General features: G+C 45.2%; 1 protein-coding gene across 2 annotated transcripts in view; it reads right to left on the reverse strand.

The window, feature by feature from the left end:
• Window positions 1-2227: 2227 nt before the first annotated feature.
• LOC141082570 (germ cell-specific gene 1-like protein) overlaps window positions 2228-21759 on the reverse strand; it is a 130084-nt gene continuing 110552 nt past the window's right edge. For both annotated transcript variants that reach the window (XM_073566541.1, XM_073566543.1), the window contains exons 5-6: window positions 14132-14243; window positions 2228-2850 (exon numbers count right to left, since the gene is read on the reverse strand). In XM_073566541.1, the coding sequence (XP_073422642.1) occupies window positions 2520-2850; window positions 14132-14243 (443 nt within the window). In that variant the 3' untranslated portion in view covers window positions 2228-2519. The remainder of the gene's footprint in view (window positions 2851-14131; window positions 14244-21759) is intronic.

The raw sequence follows: 21759 nt of genomic DNA on the forward strand, positions 1-21759 counted from the left end.
TACGCCATACACCCTACTGTTCACTCGGATGTGGAGAAAAATCACAAAGCTGGAATTAGATCCAGAGGAGGACTACCAACAGACGGGGGGATGTCCATTGGGTCCGTGAACATTGTCACTGTCTGCAGACTCTACATCGGCTTTGGCTGACCAAGTTCCGTGAATATGAACATCATGAAGTGACTCCCCTGTGAGGAACAGCTCTTAAGACCGGGGACCACATGTTGGTCCAAGACAAACATCCTGGTAGCAAGCTGGAGTGTGGGTGGGAGTGGGAAAAGACCCTGTATCGGGTGAAATGCCAAATCAGATCTGAAGGTTCCATCTATGAGGTTCCGCCTGAAGGGGAAGAAGACGCTCCCACTCAAGTAGTTCATCGGAACATGTTGCGTCATTGCTTGTCACGGGATCCCAATCAAACAGAGAGAACACCAGTTGTTCCTGAAACACTCCCCTCCACAGCTGTCGACTATGATGAAGGAGAATTCTTCGACCTACCACTCAATGACCCGGAAGAGGAACAGAAACTTGAAGCTCCCGAACTGGCTGCTCCATTAAATCTGGGCGCGTCCCCATCCCTGCCTGCTCAACCTTACTCCACTACTCAACCTGACTCCACTACTCTGCCTGTCTCCACTACTCAACCTGATTTACGTCGTACAGAATGGACAGCAGCAGGAATACCACCCAACCAATATGAACAAGACCAATTTATTTGGAAGCGGATCATTCAGGAGATGGAGAAATGTCAATGTTTACTGCATGAACTATCGCCCATGGAATGGAGAGATAAAGGAGAAGGGGAGTGTAAGAAGAAGGACTGTATAGTGGGTACCTGTTCTGTGCTGGTTCCGGAACTGTTGGGGCTGTCTCCTCTGTTGTCCGGGGTAAAGCTTATGAGACCAGACCGATCCTTTCATGCGAAAGCAGGGGCGTGGTTAAGGGGGTACAGCGCAAAAACAGGCAGAGTTGGCGGGAACAGAGAGCACGCAGCAGGGACCAGCGAGCGCTCCGGCCCTGGAGCATCCGTACAGCGCAGGCCAGTGCCCAAGCACCGCTGCTGCCGCTGGCAGAGACTGTGAGGAGAGATGTGTAGTGTGCCCGTTGGTCACCACGAAGCGATTTGCCAAATGATCTTGGCCTGTGAGTACCATGTGCGTGCCACCTAAGAGAGCCCGGGTGCGGGACCATCATTCCCGCCCAGATTTCCCAGTGTATATTCGTTGGACCACGGTAGACGCAGACAGTGCGGATGCCCGCTATCTCCCGGCTACATCAGTATATGGACTAGGAGCAGTGGAAGGTACCGGAGACCGACCGCTGCTGCCAGAAGACAGATCCACGTTATCTTCAGGACCCCTACCGGACAAGTGCCACACCAGTCGTTGCTGGCATCATCACCTGCTCCGTGGTTCTTGCCATCCTGGGAAACGTCTGACAGGATAAGTGACCCCACAAGAACTGCTGATACCCTTTCCTGCTATTCTTTAACTCTGCATACTATTTACACTTTGCACTGCTTATGTCCCCTGTTAACACTTTACCTCCCTGCGTGGAGTATTCCCCTGTTAAAGTAAAGTTATTAACCCTTGCTCTGCCTCATGTCCGTTACTGCATCCCGCAACCTGCTCACACTTGGCGTAGTCAGCAGGATGCAGTCTACAGGCACAGAGGGGACAAACCAAGCAGTCATGGGTGCCCAAAGGGCTAGTATACTACTGGGGGCAATGTTGAGCAACCTCCCGAAGTTTACAGGGAGCAACACTTTGCTATGGGACTGGACAGAGCGGATGAGGGACATGTCTGCCTTCTGTCTGCTCACATGTGAACTTGGTCTGATTGTGTGAAAAAAGAGTGAATGTGTATGCAATTACTTTTCTGTGGAAACTGGGTTAAATTTCAGAATCACAGGGGCCAGATATGTCCCAACCAGACAAAATGACTTCCAAGTCTTTTTAGATAATACTATCTAGTTTTGAATGTATTAATGTTTTTGAGCTCTATCTTCTGGCACAGTCCTGTAAGGATGCAGATACAATATCACACCCTGGCACTGACAGTATATTGCTTTGTTGATGGTACAAATGAATGTATATCACTTTGACTATACAATTGTACCAGTTTCCTCATGAGCTAGACAAGTAGGACTGTGGAGCAAAAGAGAGACAAATGAAAGTTACTGGTGGGAAAATGAGATCTAAAGTACATAAAGTCACAAAACACCATGTTAAAATGCAAAGGAAAAATTTTAATTGTATTTTACAACATTACTTCTCCTATGCTATATCTGTCATTGATGATGTTATTCTATCAAATTGCAAGAATATACAGTATATCCATCTGGAAAAAATTCTGGGATGGAGACATTACTAGTACATGCCTCTCAATATATTTCTGTATTAAATGAAATAATTTCTATTTTTCACAATACAACTATGTAATTCACAGAGGCAGATAAGCATTGTAAGTTACATTAGGCTATGCTTGTATGTCATGTGCAATCCCATTTAGCGTTTCGGTCAACATTGTTCTCCATCATCCTCTACTTCAATGCTTCTTTCCACTTCTTTGGCTCCACCTGGTAGATCAGTGATGCTGCCAATATCCACAAAGACTGGGCTGCCAATTCCCTTGTGCCAATTTAATGGGTCTTCCAGGGAGCCACTAACAGAGAAAATGTACTTCTCCCAGAGAAAACGCACCATTTCAGAGTCCAGGAAAGGGTTGCATTCTCGTACATTCTTCTCAAATATCCTTCTTCTGTACTTAAATTCCAGAATTGTTTTAGTATAAGTATTGAGTGTAAGAACAGAGGCTGACATGCATAGTGTAAAGGATAGCCAGGCCAGGCTGGAAAGAAAAACAAGAAAATCATCATTAAAAACTTTTACAGGTGTGAGTGATAAAGAAATGACACATGCAAGCAATGAAAATACTCTTAAAGGTAATACAATGTAATTTAATGTGACCCTCGTACCCAAGCCAACAGTTATAATTATGTCCTGTAGTCAGATTATGTGGGCATTTAGACCAGCAAATAATCGGGAAACAAACAGTCCTAGAAATACTCATTTCTCCATCATCGGCCTGTCTTAATAAGCCAGCAATCACCCAATAAATTAGCAAACTTAAAAATAATCATTCTTGACAGCACATCATCCTGTGTAATCAGATGGTGTGCTGTCAATAACACAATGTTCTATTCAGATAGAGCGATTATATTAACTATTATTATTGATTGTTATAAGTGTGTAGAAGTGCGATCAGCCTGGTTAAATGTGACTATTTTTTGCAGATGGACACTCTAAGGCACAACAACCTTTCAAAGTCTGAAGGCCGCACTGTCATCTTTTTTTCTAGTTTAAACTGCTTGTAACATGCATGTATAATCCCGCTCCGTCCACGTGTACTAGGCGCGTCACCATTAAGGCCGTGGTTGCCGCTGGGTAGCTTAAGCGTTGCTTAGCTAAAACTGCTGAGATTTGTGTTTGTCACCCTCTGTTTTGTTTCGGCACTTAGGTGGTAAACTTCCAGGCACAGAGTTCCTTCCTATTTCAACCCGCCTGATGAAGAGACCTGAGTAGTCTCGAAAGCTTGCAATGTGTTACCATCTTTCCAGTTAGCCATTAAAAGGTATCAACCACTGAGGACTCTCAATTCTGAATATTTTTCTATCTACTGGCTAACACGGTACAAAGATATATATCTTTCCTGTATTTCAACCCTCAGCATTCAGTCCATGACTGTCAGCGCTAGCATTGCTTCTGGTTTTGCTGTATCTGCAGTATTCTAAGTCAATCTCCTTTTATTGACCCACAGACTGATCTTTTACTTCCCTCTTGAGTCACAATTCTGCCTTTGTTCTTGTACTTTCTGGTTTTGTGACATACTACCATGGCAATGGTATCCAGGTAGAGGCTAAATTGTAATAAAATTATCATTTATTCTCACATTTAGAATTGCTCATTATTCCCTCTATGCTACTTTCTGGTCCTATATTTAGTGGTACAGTTATCATTCACATATCAGACACACACAGCACACACACTGCTAACATAGTAGACACATGCAGCACGCACACCGCTCACACATGAGACACATGCAGCACACACACTGCTCACATATCAAACAAATGCAGCACACTGTCATGTCGGACACTGTTCGCACCAGGGTGTCCAGCAGACAGCGGTAATACCCCATCCTACCACATGGTTCTCAGCGGCGCTGGTTGGTCTTCTGATCCGGCTTGGATTGGGTTCGTACCAGGTTGTCATTCTGGCTGAGGGCTTAGCCACGCCCTCTGTCTTTAAATTGCCCTGTGTGACTATGGGCGTCGCCGACTATAGCTCTTGCCTTATGCTAAGCGATACCGGTCTGGAGTGGTGGTCTAAGGAGCATACGGTTGCTGGTGTAGTATATTCCATTGTTGCCATTTTGCCTCCCTGTGTTGTATAATTTGATTGCCCTTGCACATTACTGTATTCCCCTGTGTGTACGCGGTGTGGTGCATTTCTGTTATCCCTGTTCATACGTATTTGTGGGGTTTAGTGTCTGGTCCCCTCACTGGGTGGAGGGTGGTGGGTTCAGCTTAGGGCTGGACAGGAGACAAGGACAGGGTGGAGGCCCAGGCAGGCACACCTTCAGTGTAAACCCTGGGTTGAGGGACAGACAGGGTTTCCCCTAGTCTGAGGGACACCGCAGGGGCCCCGGGGTTTCAGCCTAAAGTTACCTAGGCTTCCCATGACATTATAGTCGGCCCAAAAAGAGAAAAAAAAAAAAAAAGAGGAATTATTTACCATGGATCCTATAGTCTCCATAACCAAGCAGCTGGAGGCTCTGTCCATACAGGTCACTGAACTGAGGGGGGCGGTCCAGCAACAAGGTCTGTCAGTTCCTGCTGTGCAAACTGAGGCAGCAGTCAGGGCAGCTGAACCCAAGTTACCTCTTCCTGAACGATTTTCTGGTGATCGCTGTAAGTTCGTTGTATTTCGTGAATCCTGCAAATTGTATTTTCGCATGTGTCCTCTCTCCTCAGGAGATGAGGCTCAGCGTGTGGGCTTGGTAGTTTCCTTGCTGGGTGGTGACCCACAAGCATGGGCGTTTTCACTACCTTCTGATTCACCAGCATTTGAGTCCGTAGACCTTTTTTTTTCTGCTCTGGGTTTAATCTATGACGATCCTGACAGATTGGCGTTAGCAGAATCTAAAATACGCTCTCTACTCCAGGGTGAGCGACTGCCGGAGGATTACTGTACTGAATTTCGTCGCTGGGCTGTGGACACGCAATGGAATGACCCTACACTAAGGAGTCAATTTTTGCATGGGGTTTCTGAAAGGGTTAAACAAGCTCTGCTAATGTATGAGACTCCCTCTTCTCTGGAGGCTGCTATGGTGCTTGTAGTACGCATTGATCGCCGCTTTCGTCAGAGGTCGCAGGAGACATTGCCTGTGGGGGGAGGGGCAGTCTCTAGTGAGGTTGCCTCAGGTGAATCCGTGGAACCTATGCAGATCGCTGGTATATCACATACACATAATAACAAGCATAAATGTCCCTTGCCCAGAAAGCAAGGGGTCTGTTTTTTTTGTGGCAAAAAAGGACATTTTATTAATGCTTGCCCCCTGGTACCTAAGAAAGACATGCCGGCGGAAAACTGCTAGGCTCAGAGGATTTGGAGTCTAGTCTGAGCCTTTGCATATCCTCCGTGGTGGTCTCCCAGTGTATGCTCCCTGCCAAGGTAGTTTTCGGGGGCCAAGAGCTGTCAATTACTGTATTTGTAGATAGTGGTTCAGCCGCTAATCTCATTGATGAAAAGTTTGCGCGTACTGCGGGATTTAAGGTGGAGACGCTGCCTAATCCTATCCGGGTGGTTACCATCAATGCCTCCTCTCTCACAAGGGGAGATTAAAGAGTTTGTGGCTGATGTAAAACTCCACATTGGGGTCCTACACTCTGAGCGGGTAACATGTAAGGTGCTCAGTAATTTACCTGCTCAGGTAGTTCTGGGGTTTCCATGGTTGTCTATGCACAATCCGGTGATTGATTGGAAAACCCAGGACATAATCCAGTGGAGCAAATACTGCCAGGAGAGTTGTCTGGCCACGTGTATCTCCGCTGTGACTCCCAGCATCCCGGAGCCACTGCTGGACTTTGCTGATGTATTTTCTGAAAGAGGTTGTTTAGAGCTGCCACCGCACCGACCCTATGACTGTGCTATTAGGTTAAAACCGGGGGCCAAGTTACCAAAAGCCAGGATGTTTAATATCTCAGGTCCGGAGAGGCAAGCTCTCAAAGGATACATTGCAGAAAGTCTAAGCAAAGGGCACATCAGGCCTTCATCATCTCCATTGGCGGCGGGGTTCTTCTTTGTCAAGAAGAAAGATGGCAGATTATGCCCGTGTCTGAATTTCAGGGAACTCAATCAGATTACGGTTCGTGACCCCTACCCGATGCCACTGATACCCGATTTGTTCAACCAGGTGTCTGGTGCCAAATGGTTTTCCAAGCTTCACCTCAGGGGGGCGTACAGTCTCATAAGAGTCCGTCAAGGGGATGAATGGAAGACGGCATTTAATACCCCTGAGGGTCATTTTGAGAATTTGGTGATGCCTTTTGGGTTGACGAGCGCGCCAGCAGTATTTCAACATTTCATAAATGATGTCTTTTCTCATCTCTTAGGGAAATTTGTTATTATATACCTTGATGACATTCTTATTTACTCACGCGACCGTGATGCACACATAGAGCATGTTAGGCAGGTGTTGCAGTTGCTCAGGGAAAACAAGCTCTATGCCAAGCTTGAGAAATGTGTATTTGTTGTCCAAGAATTACCTTTCTTGGGTTATGTAATTTCCGCCTCAGGGTTTAAAATGGACACCGCTAAGGTGCAAGCGGTGCTGCAGTGGGATCGGCCTGATAATCTCAAGGCGCTTCAGCGATTCCTGGGCTTTTCTAACTATTATAGGAAATTTATTAAGAATTTTTCTATGATTGCTAAGCCGCTCACCGACATGACTAAAAAAGGTACCAATTTTTCTGACTGGTCTGAGGCTGCTGTGCGCGCGTTTGAATTCCTCAAAAACAGTTTTTCTTCAGCTCCCATCCTGGTTCAGCCTGATGTCTCCCTACCATTTACCGTGGAGGTGGATGCATCTGAGGTTGGAGTGGGGGCGGTACTGTCTCAGGGTCCATCCTTGGGCGAATTGCATCCGTGTGCCTACTTGTCCAAGAAACTGTCGCCGGCCGAGCGTATTTATGATATTGGTAACAGGGAATTGTTGGCATTTGAGGAATGGCGACACTTCTTGGAGGGGGCTGTCCATCAGATTACTGTTATAACAGACCATAAGAATCTGCTTTATTTAGAGTCTGCTAAACGCCTGTCCCCCAGACAGGCTCGCTGGATGTTATTCTTCACCCGGTTCAATTTTTTTGTGACATACCGACCAGGTTCTAAGAATACTAAGGCGGACGCCTTGTCCAGATGTTTTCCGGGTGGAGAGCCACGTGAGGATCCGGTGCCTATCCTCCAAAAGGGAGTTGTGGTCTCGGCTCTCACGACAGAGGTTGAGGCAGAGATTGCTGATGCTCAGGAGGAGGTACCGCCGGATCTGCCTCCTAATAAATCGTTTGTGCCACTACACCTATGCTTAAACGTGTTAGGGGAACATCACGATACTGTCCTGGCGGGTCACCCAGGAGTTAAGGGCACTCTGGAACTTGTATCACGACGTTTTTGGTGGCCCAAAATCCGGTAGGACGTGGACTCATATGTGTCAGCCTGTACCACGTGCGCACGGGTCAAGACACCACGCTCCCGTCCTGCTGGCACATTGCATCCTCTCTGTGTGCCCAGTAAGCCATGGACTGAGATTTCCATGGATTTCATTACGGATTTGCCCTCCTCGGCTGGGAACACGGTCATTCTGGTAATAGTTGATCGGTTCTCTAAAATGTCGCATTTCGTTGCTTTGCCATCTTTGCCCAATGTGAAGACCCTTGCTCAGGTATTTATTCGCGCAGTGGTCAGACTTCATGGTGTCCCGTCTGACATTGTTTCTGATAGAGGTACACAATTTGTGGCAAAATTTTGGAAAGCTTTTTGTTCACGCCTAGGGATTAAATTGTCTCATTCATTGGCTTTCCATCCTCAGTCGAATGGGCAGACTGAGCGTATGAACCAAAACCTGGAACAATACTTACGCTGTTTTGTGCCTAACAATCAGGAAGAGTGGTCGGCGTTTCTTCCTCTGGCTGAATTCGCGATAAACAATCATTATCAGGAATCGTCTGGGGAATCTCCTTTCTTTTGTGTTTATGGTCAACATCCCCAATTCTGTACCTTGCGCCAAGGGAGCTCTGCGGGCGTCCCTGAGGAGGACCAGTTGGGAGCACAATTGTCATCCGTTTGGAGGAGAGTAAAGCAGCGCTTGCTGAATGTAGGTTCTAGGTATAAACGTGTGGCTGACGGTAGACGTGTGCCTGGTCCGGACCTGTGTGTGGGTGATTGGGTGTGGTTGTCTACAAGGAACATCAAACTCAAAATACCATCGCTTAAGTTGGGGCCCAGGTTCATTGGTCCATTTAGGATCTCCGCAATTATCAACCCTGTGGCATTTCGTTTAGAGTTACCTGCCGTATACAAGATACATAATGTGTTTCACAAGTCGTTACTTAAGAAAGTCGTGGGTGCTGTTGATGTTTCTGCCGTGCCACCACCTCCTGTCTTGGTGGATGGCACGTTGGAGTTTGAGGTGTCTAAGGTGGTTGACTCTCGGGTAGTGCGTCACACTCTACAGTACCTGGTCCACTTGCGTGGCTATGGTCCTGAGGAGAGGACTTGGGTGCCGGCCTCGGACATACATGCGGACCGACTGATTACAGGGTTTCATCGCCGCCATCCGGACAAGCCGGGTCCTCGACATTGTGAGGTTCCTGGGGTCCCTCGTAGAAGGCGGGGTACTGTCATGTCGGACACTGTTCGCACCAGGGTGTCCGGCAGACAGCGGTAATACCCCATCCTACCACATGGTTCTCAGCAGCGCTGGTTGGTCTTCTGATCCAGCTTGGATTGGGTTCGTACCAGGCTGTCATTCTGGCTGAGGGCTTAGCCACGCCCTCTGTCTTTAAATTGCCCTGTGTGACTATGGGCGTCGCTGACTATAGCTCTTGCCTTGTGCTAAGCGATACCGGTCTGGAGTGGTGGTCTAAGGAGCAAACGGTTGCTGGTGTAGTATATTCCATTGTTGCCATTTTGCCTCCCTGTGCTGTATAATTTGGTTGCCCTTGCACATTACTGTATTCCCCTGTGTGTACGCGTGTGGTGCATTTCCGTTATCCCTGTCCATACTTATTTGTGGGGTCTGGTGCTTGGTCTCCTCACTGGGTGGAGGGTGGTGGGTTCAGCTTAGGGCTGGACAGGAGACAAGGACAGGGTGGAGGCCCAGGCAGGCACACCTTCAGTGTAAACCCTGGGTTGAGGGACAGACAGGGTTTCCCCTAGTCTGAGGGACACCGCAGGGGCCCCGGGGTTTCAGCCTAAAGTTACCTAGGCTTCCCATGACACACACACACTGCTCACATATCAAACAAATGCAGCACACACACTGCTCACACATCAGACACATGCAGTACACACACTGCTCTCATATCAAACACTTGTAGTACACACACTGCTCACATGTCAGACACGTGCAGCAGCACACACTGCTCACATATCAGACACTTTTAGTACACACACTGCTTACATACAGTATCAGACACTTGTAGTGTAGGGGATTGAGCAGAATATCCCTTTAATGCCACCTCCCCTTTAAGGAGTTCTAATATTAATATATATATTGTAAATTTTGTATAGGTATGATTATACTTCGGTACTGGTACACTACGGTGTATTACCTCCTGTTCATTGGTACTGCCACATTATGTGTTACCATGATGTAAGATAGTGTATTATATTGTATTGTATGCTTAGATTAGGGTAAGTCAGTGCATCCTTTGGGTTCCATAGTGGAGGGCACTGTTAGTGGGTAAGCGTAGTTCTGTTGTGGGCCACTAGATGGGGGTATACTAGTTGGCCTTTTTAGGTATAGTTGATAGGTAGTTTCACAAATGGTTAACTGGAGGAGCTGCTATGGGTTAAGTAAGTGTAGGTCATAGAAATAAGTCAGAAGGGTGAGCACACCCGAAGTGTCCTCAAGGGCTCTAAGCCCAGGACGCCATAGCAGCTGCGCAATGTTGTAGGAAAGAAGAAGAGCACGGGTACAGTCAGGCGGGTGCTGGATAAGCCCGGAGCACCCGGGGTAATTGCAGTTTATGACAGCAGCAGGAACATAAGGGAAAACGTGATCCAAAAGTCGTGCAGGGCACAGAGTATTCACCATGTGGCAGATCTTTAATAGGGCTGAAGCCTGCAAGTCTGAGGCGAAGTGGATGAACAGGATCCCCTATGTCGTGAGGTCCTACAGGAGTGATGCTGCGGTACCGCCAAAGGCGCTACTACCCCATAATGTGCGTGAGGGCGAAGAAAGTAAGAAAGGGAAAGTGCAGGAGGAATGCTGTGTGGACTGTGATGTAACTGATGTGTCCAGGACCGTTGAAGAGGAAAGTAAAATTGTTGATTTGGCATCAGAACTGATATCTGTGTCCGTTATTTCAACCTTGACCACTGGAACCAAGTGTGCAGGAGCTGGGTCGCACCGCAGTGGAATCCCTGTCCGTGGACCAGCACCCCAAACAGGTACGCCGGTAGAAGGTGAAAGTTTTCCTGTGGGAGGAGGTCAGGACACCAGAGCCCCGGTGTCTCCGGCTACGACTACCGTCCTGCCCTCCTCTTACAGTAGTAGTACATACACTGCTCACATATCAAACACTTGCAGCACACACACTGCTCACATCAGAAACTTGTAGCACACACACTGCTCACATATCAGACACTTGCAGCACACACACTGCTCACATATCAAATACTTGCAGCACACACACTGCTCACATGAGAAACTTGTAGCACACACACTGCTCACATATCAAATAATTGCAGTGCACACACTGCTCACATGAGACACATGTAGTACACACTGCTCACATATCAGACACATACAGCACACACACTCCACTCACATATCAGACACTTGCAGTACACACACAGATCACATATCAGACACATGCAATACACACACTGCTCACATATCAGACATTTCCAGTACACACACTGATCGCATATCAGACACTTGTAGTACACACACTGCTCACATTTTGGATAGATACAACACACAGCTCATTTATCAGACACTTGCAGTACACACACTACTCACATACCAGATATTTGCAGTACACACACTGCTCACATATCAAACACTTACAGTGCACACACTGCTCACATATCAGACACATGCAGCACACACACTCCACTCACATACAGTATCAGACACATGCAATACACACACTGCTCACATATCAGACATTTCCAATACACACACTGATCGCATATCAGACACTTGTAGTACACACACTGCTCACATTTTGGATAGATACAACACACAGCTCATTTATCAGACACTTGCAGTACACACACTACTCACATACCAGACATTTGCAGTACACACACTGCTCACATATCAAACACTTACAGTGCACACACTGCTCAAATATCAGACACTTGTAGTACACACACTGCTCACATTTTGGATAGATACAACACACAGCTCATTTATCAGACACTTGCAGTACACACATTACTCACATACCAGACATTTGCAGTACACACAGTGCTCACATATCAAACACTTACAGTGCACACACTGCTCAAATATCAGACACTTGTAGTACACACACTGCTCACATTTTGGATAGATACAACACACAGCTCATTTATCAGACACTTGCAGTACACACACTACTCACATACCAGATATTTGCAGTACACACACCTCTCACATATCAAACACTTACAGTGCACACACTGCTCAAATATCAGACACATGCAGCACACACACTGCTCACATTTTGGATAGATACAACACACAGCTCATTTATCAGACACTTGCAGTACAAACACTACTCACATACCAGACATTTGCAGTACACACACTGCTCACATATCAAACACTTACAGTGCACACACTGCTCACATATCAGACACATGCAGAACACACACTCCACTCACATACAGTATCAGACACATGCAATACACACACTGCTCACATATCAGACATTTCCAATATACACACTGCTCGCATATCAGACACTAGTAGTACACACACTACTCACATATCAAATACTTTCAGCACACACAGCTCATACATCAGACACTTGCAGTACAAACACTGCTCACGCTTTGGATACATACAACACACACACTGCTCACATATCAAACACTTACAGTGCACACACTGCTCACATATCAGACACATGCAGCACACACACTCCACTCACATACAGTATCAGACACATGCAGTACACACACTGCTCACATATCAGACACTTGTAGTACACACACTGCTCGCATATCAGACACTTGCAGCACACACACTACTCACATATCAAACACTTACAGTGCACACACTGCTCACATATCAGACACATGCAGCACACACACTCCACTCACATACAGTATCAGACACATGCAGTACACACACTGCTCACATATCAGACACTTGTAGTACACACACTACTCACATATCGAATACTTTCAGCACACACAGCTCATATATCAGACACTTGCAGTACAAACACTGCTCACACTTTGGATACATACAACACACACACTGCTCACATGTCAGACACATGCAACACACACTGATTAGAGATGAGTGAATTGCTTCATGCAACCCCGGTTCACGGTCCAGGTCAGTGATCTCTGTCTGTGTCGAGGAGTTTCACAAATTTCCTGAGCTTCCAGGTTCCCAGGCATAGTGTCTGGCATGACTTTATCTATGCAGCGTGTGGACAAGTTACAGTACCTTAATTTTCTTTTAATTTGGTATTGTATAAACCCTCAATGAGCAATTTTTGTTTTTATTTTATTTTTTTTTGTAGCCTTCCTCCAAGAGCCATAACTTTTTCTTTAATTTTCTGTTGACTCGGCTTTGTGAGGACTTTCTTTTTGTAAGAAGTTTTAGTTTAGAATGACACCAATTGTTTTTCTATGTAAATTACAGAAAACAAGTTCTGAGTGGGGTGTGATTGAAAAAAATACAGCAATTCTGTCAATATTATTATTTTTTCTTTTTATACAACGTTCTCTTTTTGGTAAAAATTACCTTGTAACTTTTTTCTGTGAGTCAATATTGCTATGGTTACACCAAATGTAAAATGTTTTTAGTTTTATTATACTTGCTAAAATAAAAATTAAAAAAAAACAATTGGTTTAGTTGCCACATACTGTTTTGCTGTTCACTGTATAGGATAAATATTTTTATATTCATTAGTTTGGACAGTTATGCATTAGGTGATATCAATTATGTTAATTCTTTTTATCTTTTAGAGTCTATATCTAAAATATAGATTTCAAATTTCATACATAACTTTAATTTGAAATATTTCTTACATTTTCATTGGTCCCCTTAGGGACTAATGTGATTGCCTATACAAGACACCGCAACACTGTAGTATTGCAGTTTATTGTATAGTTATCAGTCTGCTATGAAGTGGATTCAGCTCATGAGCCTGCTCATTACACTTTGGGTGAGTTTCCACGTGGCGGATTGCATCAGGATTTGCTGTGAATTGAACACTGCGTACAGCCGCAACGTTTAATCCTCAGCGTTCGGATGTTACAGCATAGTGGAGGGGATTTTAAGAAATTCCGTCTCCACTATACATCCTAATATGGGGGTGACACACCCACGAAACCGGACATGTGGCGTGTCTTTTTAGACCACAGAATGTCTGTTTATCTTGCGGAGACACTCAGTCTCCGCAAGATAAATAGCCTACTCTATGGATATGTTGCTGCGTTTCCGGATGTGTTCAATGAGCACATCCGGATTCACTGCGCGTACAGAAGGGGGCGGCGCTTTGGGCGGAGCGGGGTTTCCCTTAGTATGCACAGCCGCTGTACACGCATGGTGGATATTGCCAAGAGGTTAAAATGTGCAGTTATCTGACACATTAATATCCATATTATTAACTCACCCAAAAGACCAACCATAATACCAAGTCTGTGGTCTCCAGTCCTTTGGCCCAAGGTTTACAGTCACCTGAAAAACGGTCATGTACATCATATGGGCCACCATACCAAGAAGTCCTGGTAAAAAGAAAATAAGCATCATAATTCCTCAAGGATCAGAGTATTTTATCCCTAAATGACCAGGTACAGAGTTAACAGCTATAACATTTTTAATTGTTTGTCTGCCCAATGAAATATTTTATGTGGCTGACAGTTCTGCTATTAAAGGGTTGTTCCAACTTGAGACTGAGGTTGTGAAGTGACCAATTGGCATCGATCAGCGGTGACCATGGATGATCACTGCTCCATTCTAACACAGCATCTTAGAGCCCTCTGATTAGAACCCAACTATCAACAAGCACTTTTAGGGATAACCACATGTATATCCCCAGTGCCAAGAGAAGAATGTCCTACTTTTTCATCAGTTTCAATAAAATAAGAACTATAAATACTTCCAGAGCACCAACAATAAAAAATGAATTTTAGAGTGAAAACACCAAATTATGCTATACTAGAAATAGGTCCGATGCTATCGCATCGGTAGTGCGGTGAGATTACTGGGAATAGACGTCCCCGCTATTTCCCATGCAGGCGCAGTAACAGCCGCGTTATTACAGCGCATGCGCGGGTAGAGTGCGTAGTTGTGGCTGTTCCTGCGCATGCGCAGGAATAGCGGTGACCTGAACTGCGCCCGCGCAAGTGACATACATGTCACCGCTATTCCCATGCATGCGTAGTAACGATGCGGCTGTTACTGTGCCTGCATGGGAATAGCGGAGATGTGTATCTCACTTGCGCAGGCGCAGTTCGTGGCCGCAAGGCCGCAAACTGTGCCTGCGCAAGTGACACTGCCGCGGTGCCTAATGGGAGTCGGGGACAGCAGCCACTGGCGATGATATATGTAAATTGTTTGTAATATGTATTTGGTACCAACTGTATTATAGGATAGCGCTCCCTTAGCCATTCACTGAGGATTTTAGATTTACCCTGCAGTCCTCTTACCAACATTGAGGTTTGGTCCAATATTCGCTGCTACTTCCATTGGGAACTACTTTTAGTTAGAGCAGGGGTGGGCAGTTAATTTTCCCGAGGGACCACATGAGAGACCATGACTGTTGTGGAGGGCCGAACCAATAGCTTGAAATTAATTCTACTCAATATTAAATTATTAATATTAATTGTGTCACTTAAAGGGAATCTGTCACCCTTTTTTTGGACTATCAGCTGCCGGCATTGATATCAGGGGCTTATACACAGCAGTCTGTAATGCTGTAGATAAGCCCCCGATGTAACCTGAAAGATAAGAAAAACACGTTAGATTATACTCACTGGAGGGGCGGTCTGGTCCGATAGGTGCTGCGGTCCTGTCCGACGCCTCCCATCTTCATATGATGCTGTCCTCTTTTTCCCTTCCTGTCGTAGCTCCTGCGCAGACGCACTGCTCTGCTCTGTTGAGGGCAGCACCCCCACAGAATCCCCATGTGCTGTCACCCCCATAGAATCCCCATGTGCTGTCACTCTCATAGAATCCCCATGTGCTGTCACCCCCATAGAATCCTTACATGCTTTGTCACCCCCATAGAATCCCCATTTTCACCCACATATTCATACACATGAAAAAAAAGACCACATACTTACCTCGGTCCCGTTCCCAGGCGCCCTGCTTCTGCTGCTGTCTCCGGAGCGCTGACTTATGACGTCATTGCGTCAGCTGTTTCACATGCTGATTGGTGGAGGAAGTGGCCGGAGGCCTCTCCTCCACCAATGCTGACAGCGGGCGGGAGACTGTGGGCGGCAGCGGGTGGCTGTGGGAAACAGCGGGCGGGAGGGCATGGTGCGGCCCACGGCCCTCAGGTTTCCAGCTCCACGGCTGTCTCGGTCCATAGGCCGCGGGCCGCACTTTGCCCTGTGTACATCTAACTGGTAGAGAATGCAGCCCCTCCCCCATTCCACTCAAACTGCGCTGTGCGCTCTCCTATGAAGCCGGGCTGTGAGTCTTCGTGGCAACGCGCCTGTAGCATCGCTGACTCCGCCTCCAATCCTGACGCGTCGGATGGGGGAGCGGCCCAGTTACGTGGGACACTGAGCAGCCTGACGTCACTCCCAGCTACTACGGAGCGAGCGCTGCCGTGGTGCCTTATGGGATTCAGGGACAGCGGCCACTGGCAATTATTATGTAGATTATTCATCCAAGATTAATTAGCTAAGGCCAAGGACATACAGTAGTTTGGTTATACTGGCTGGATGACCATGTGCTCAAGGTGCGAGATGTAATGGTCCTCACTGACACCGACAACAAGAGTTAAATATAGAGGTGAGCAAACAAACAATTTGCTCTGGTCCAGAGTCCACTTTGGTCCTTTGTGGCAGCTGACGAGAGCTGTCTTCATTTCTATGCCTGACATCCTCAGTCTGGCATCCTTAGAGCGCTTTACGCTTATTAGGCCACATGACATCATGATTAGACACCGGATCAGAGCTGGGAAAATCTTTTTGATTCGCACAAGTTGATGTCTATGGACGTGCACAGTCCATCATGGCAGGAGGTATCTTTCAGCACCATGACGGACTCTGCACGTCCTGCCTTTGAACTGTCACTGCGTGTGAACACGCAGTTTCAGTTCAGTGCCGACAGCTGTCTATGACAGCTGAGAGGCACAGGAAGGGGGGCAGGGACCCTTGCACTCGGTCCCTGCATCCCAAGCGCTGTGATTGGTCGGTCAATCTGACAGACCAAACACAGCAGAGATGAGCAAGAGAAGCTGAAATTTGAGCTTCTCTTTGCCCGATCAGTGTAGGAGCTCAGCGCTGCAGTAGCTGAGTGTCCTGCACTGACAGCTAGGAGCGGAGCCCCCACTGCCCCTGGCTGTTAACCCCCTCACTGCTGCGATTGAGCGTGATCACAGCGTTCAGAGGGGGAGGCAGAGGGTAGGGGGCTGCCTCTGCCTCAGGTCGGCGTCCCCGCGATGTAATCGCGGGGCCTGACCTGTGCCACGATGACCCGGAGGTGTCATGACTAGTGTTGAGCATTCCGATACTGCAAATATTGGGTATCGGCCGATATTCGCTGTATCGGAATTCCGATATCGAGTACCGATATTTTTTCAATATCGGATATCGGAATCGGAAGTTCCCATAATGCAAAGAGCCACTGCTGTATCTCTGATTTGCTGCCGAAATTAGGTCATCATGATGCGTGGTCTGTGCGCATCATGATGCGCCGTCAGTTCGGGCCTGCCCGGGTGTCTGTGCCGGCCTGCCCGGGTGTCTGTGCCTGCCTGCCCGGGGGGTCTGTACCGGCCTGCCAGGGGTCTGTACCAGCCTGCCCGGGGGTCTGTACCGGCTTGCCGGGGGTCTGTGCCGACTGCCCGGGGGTCTGTGCCATCCCATCGGGCGATGCCTGCTACCATGACGGTGATTGACACATTAGCCAATGATGGGACAGTAGTAGTCCCATCATCCGGCCTATGTGTTGAATGTACAAAAAAAAATACATACTACATGCTACATGCATACTACATACATGCTACATACATACTACATGCATGCAACATACATACATACTATATATATATACCACATGCATGCAACATGCATACTACATATATACTACATATATACTACATGCATGCAACATACATACAACATATATACTACATGCATGCAACATGCATACTACATATATACTACATGCATGCAACATACATATATACTACATATATACCACATGCATGCAACATGCAAACTACATATATACCACATGCATGCAACATACATATATACAACATATATACTACATGCAACATACATACTACATATATACTACATGCATGCAACATACATACATACATACAACATATATACTACATGCATGCAACATGCATACTACATATATACTACATGCATGCAACATACATACATACTACATATATACCACATGCATGCAACATGCATACTACATACTGTATATACCACATATATACTACATGCATGCAACATACATACAACATATATACTACATGCATGCAACATGCATACTACATATATACTACATGCATGCAACATACATATATACTACATGCAACATGCATACCACATATATACAACATACATACTACATATATACCACATGCATGCAACATGCAAACTACATATATACCACATATATACTACATACATATATACCGCATGCAACATACATATATACAACATATATACTACATGCAACATACATACTACATATATACTACCTGCATGCAACATACAACATATATACTACATGCATGCAACATGTATACTACATATATACTACATGCATGCAACATATATACTGTATATATTTACTACATGCAACATGCATACTACATATATACTACATGCATGCAACATACATATTACATATATACCACATGCATGCAACATGCATACTACATATATACCACATATATGCTGCATGCATGCAACATACATATATACTACATGCAACATACATACTACATATATACTACATGCATGCAACATACATACATACAACATATATACTACATGTATGCAACATGCATACTACATATATACCACATATATACTACATGCATGCAACATATATACTACATGCAACATGCATACTGCATACTTACTGCATGCATGCACCATACATACTACATATATACCACAGGCATGCAACATGCATACTACATATATACCACATATATACTACATGCATGCAACATACATACATGAAACATATATACTACATGCATGCAACATGCATACTACATATATACAACATATATACTACATGCATGCAACATACATATATACAACATATATACTACATGCAACATACATACTACATATATACTACATGCATGCAATATGCATACATACTACATATATACTACATGCATACTACATATATACCACATGCATGCAACATACATATATACAACATATTTACTACATGCATGCAACATACATATATACAACATATATACTACATGCATGCAACATGCATACTACATATATACTACATGCATGCAACATACATATATACTACATATATACTACATGCAACATACATACTACATACATACTACATATACCACATGCATGCAACATACATATATACTACATGCATGCAACATACATACATACTACATACAATACATTCATAAAATACATACATATAGACATACAGTACATATAACATAGAGTACATACTCACCATCACTTGTCACTTTGATCCCCGAAGCCATTGTCATCTGTGGAATAAATATTAAAATAACAAACCACCAATATACTTACCCCTGATCCGCAGAAGTCCACAAGTGTCCCACGACGATCTTGCGTGGAGAACAGCAGCATCAACTGATGCTACCGTTCTCTACGGGCTCCAGAAATCCAGTGTCGGGAGGTAGGTATCCTTCCGCACTGTATTCCTCCGCCACTGTAAAAAAAAAGTCCCTAGTCTCACTTCATGGCAAAAGCTGCGTGGGAAATTTCTCACACAGCAATGCCATAAAATGGGACTAGGGACTTCTTTTTTTTTACAGTGGTGGAGGAATACAGTGCGGAAGGATACCTACCTCCTGTCATTGGATTCCTGGAGCCCATAGAGAACGGTAGCATCAGCTGATGCTGCTGTTCTCCACGCAAGATCGTCGTGGGACACTCGTGGACTTCTGCAGATCAGGGGTAAGTATATTGGTGGTTTGTTATTTTAATAATTATTCCAAAGATGACAATGGCTTCGGGGATCAAAGTGACAAGTGATGGTGAGTATGTACTCTATGTTATATGTACTGTATGTCTATATGTATGTATTGTATGAATGTATTATATGTAGTATATATTTATGTTGCATGCATGTAGTATATATGTAGTATGCATGTTGCATGCATGTGGTATATATGTAGTATGTATGTATGTTGCATGCATGTAGTATATATGTATGTTGCATGCATGTAGTATATATATATAGTATATTGCATGCATGTAGTATATATATAGTATATATTAGTATGCATGTTACATGCATGTGGTATATATCTAGTATGTATGTATGTTGCATGCATGTAGCATATATGTAGTATGCATGTTGCATGCATGTGGTATATATGTGGTATGTATGTTGCATGTAGTATATATGTATTATATATGTATGTTGCATGCATGTAGTATATATGTGGTATATATGTAGTATGCATGTTGCATGCATGTAGTATATATGTTGTATATATGTATGTTGCATGCATGTAGTATATATGTTGTATATATGCATGTAGTATATATGTGGTATATATGTAGTATGTATGTATGTTGCATGCATGTAGTATATATGTTGTATATATGCATGTAGTATATATGTGGTATATATGTAGTATGTATGTTGCATGCATGTAGTATATATGTAGTATATATGTTGCATGTGGTATATATGTAGTATATATGTATGTTGCATGCATGTAGTATATATGTGGTATATATGTAGTATACATGTTGCATGCATGTAGTATATATGTTGTATATATGTATGTTGCATGCATGTGGTATATATGTAGTATATATTGTGGCAGGGCTAAGGGTCGTGTAATTGATGGGAGATATGTGTCTCATAAATGGCTTGTCTCTATAATGTAAGGCATAAGTAAAGCGTACCAGATATTATTATTATTGTTGTTTGAAGGACCTGTGGTGAGGTCACAGTCAGGTGACCAGTCAGCTGCTGAGTTTGTGGGTGTGGCTACAGCCTTATAATGTGGCCTGCTCCTGAACCAGGTAGCTGTATGTGGGGAGGACTACACCTCCCAGCATGTGCTGAGACTCGCGGTCTGAGTCTGCAACCACGGACGTTTATGTTTTTGTTTGCATAAGCTAGAGGCTATTCTTGGTGACACGCTGTTTGATGGTTTATGACAGAAATAAACCGCATGCTCTGTTGAAGAACCTGTCTCCTGATTGTCTCCCGCTGCACCTTAGTGAGTCCCATCTCTACAATTGGTGGTACACGTGCGGGCAGCGGTCCCAGCAGAGACTTGAGACAGTTGCTGCATGTCCTGGGTGAAGTTTGCAGCGGGGCAACAAGCATTGCCGAGAATCATGGAGGACCTCATGAAACACCTGGTCCAGTCCCAGGCACTGCAGCAGGAAACCAACAAGCTGTTGTTACAGCAGATCCAGCAAAGCCAGCAGGAGCAGCGGCAGCAGTTCCAGCAGAGCCAGCAGGAACAACGGCAGCAGATGCAGCTTCTGGCAACCGCCATCCAGGAGGGCAGGACGAGCGCCCCAACCCCAGGTCGGGCTGATGCCACCGACGTCGAGAAGGCGGTAAGACGCGCATTACAAAAAATGACCCCTGAGGATGATGTTGAGGCCTTCCTGACGGTGTTTGAAAGGGTGGCTGAGAGGGAAAAACTTCAGCCAGAGCGGTGAGCGGAGGTACTGGCCCCATACCTAACGGGGGAGCCCCAGAAGGCGTACTTTGACCTGACGGTACAAGATGCCAGAGAATATCCCAAATTAAAAGCGGAAATTCTCGCCCGCTTGGGGGTAACAATGACTACCAGGGCACAGAGAGTTCATCGTTGGGCCTATC

The sequence above is a fragment of the Dendrobates tinctorius genome, unplaced genomic scaffold (genome assembly GCF_039654945.1).
Source record: "Dendrobates tinctorius isolate UK_male_01 unplaced genomic scaffold, ASM3965494v1 ptg000018l, whole genome shotgun sequence".
In the NCBI taxonomy this organism is placed as follows: domain Eukaryota; kingdom Metazoa; phylum Chordata; class Amphibia; order Anura; family Dendrobatidae; genus Dendrobates; species Dendrobates tinctorius.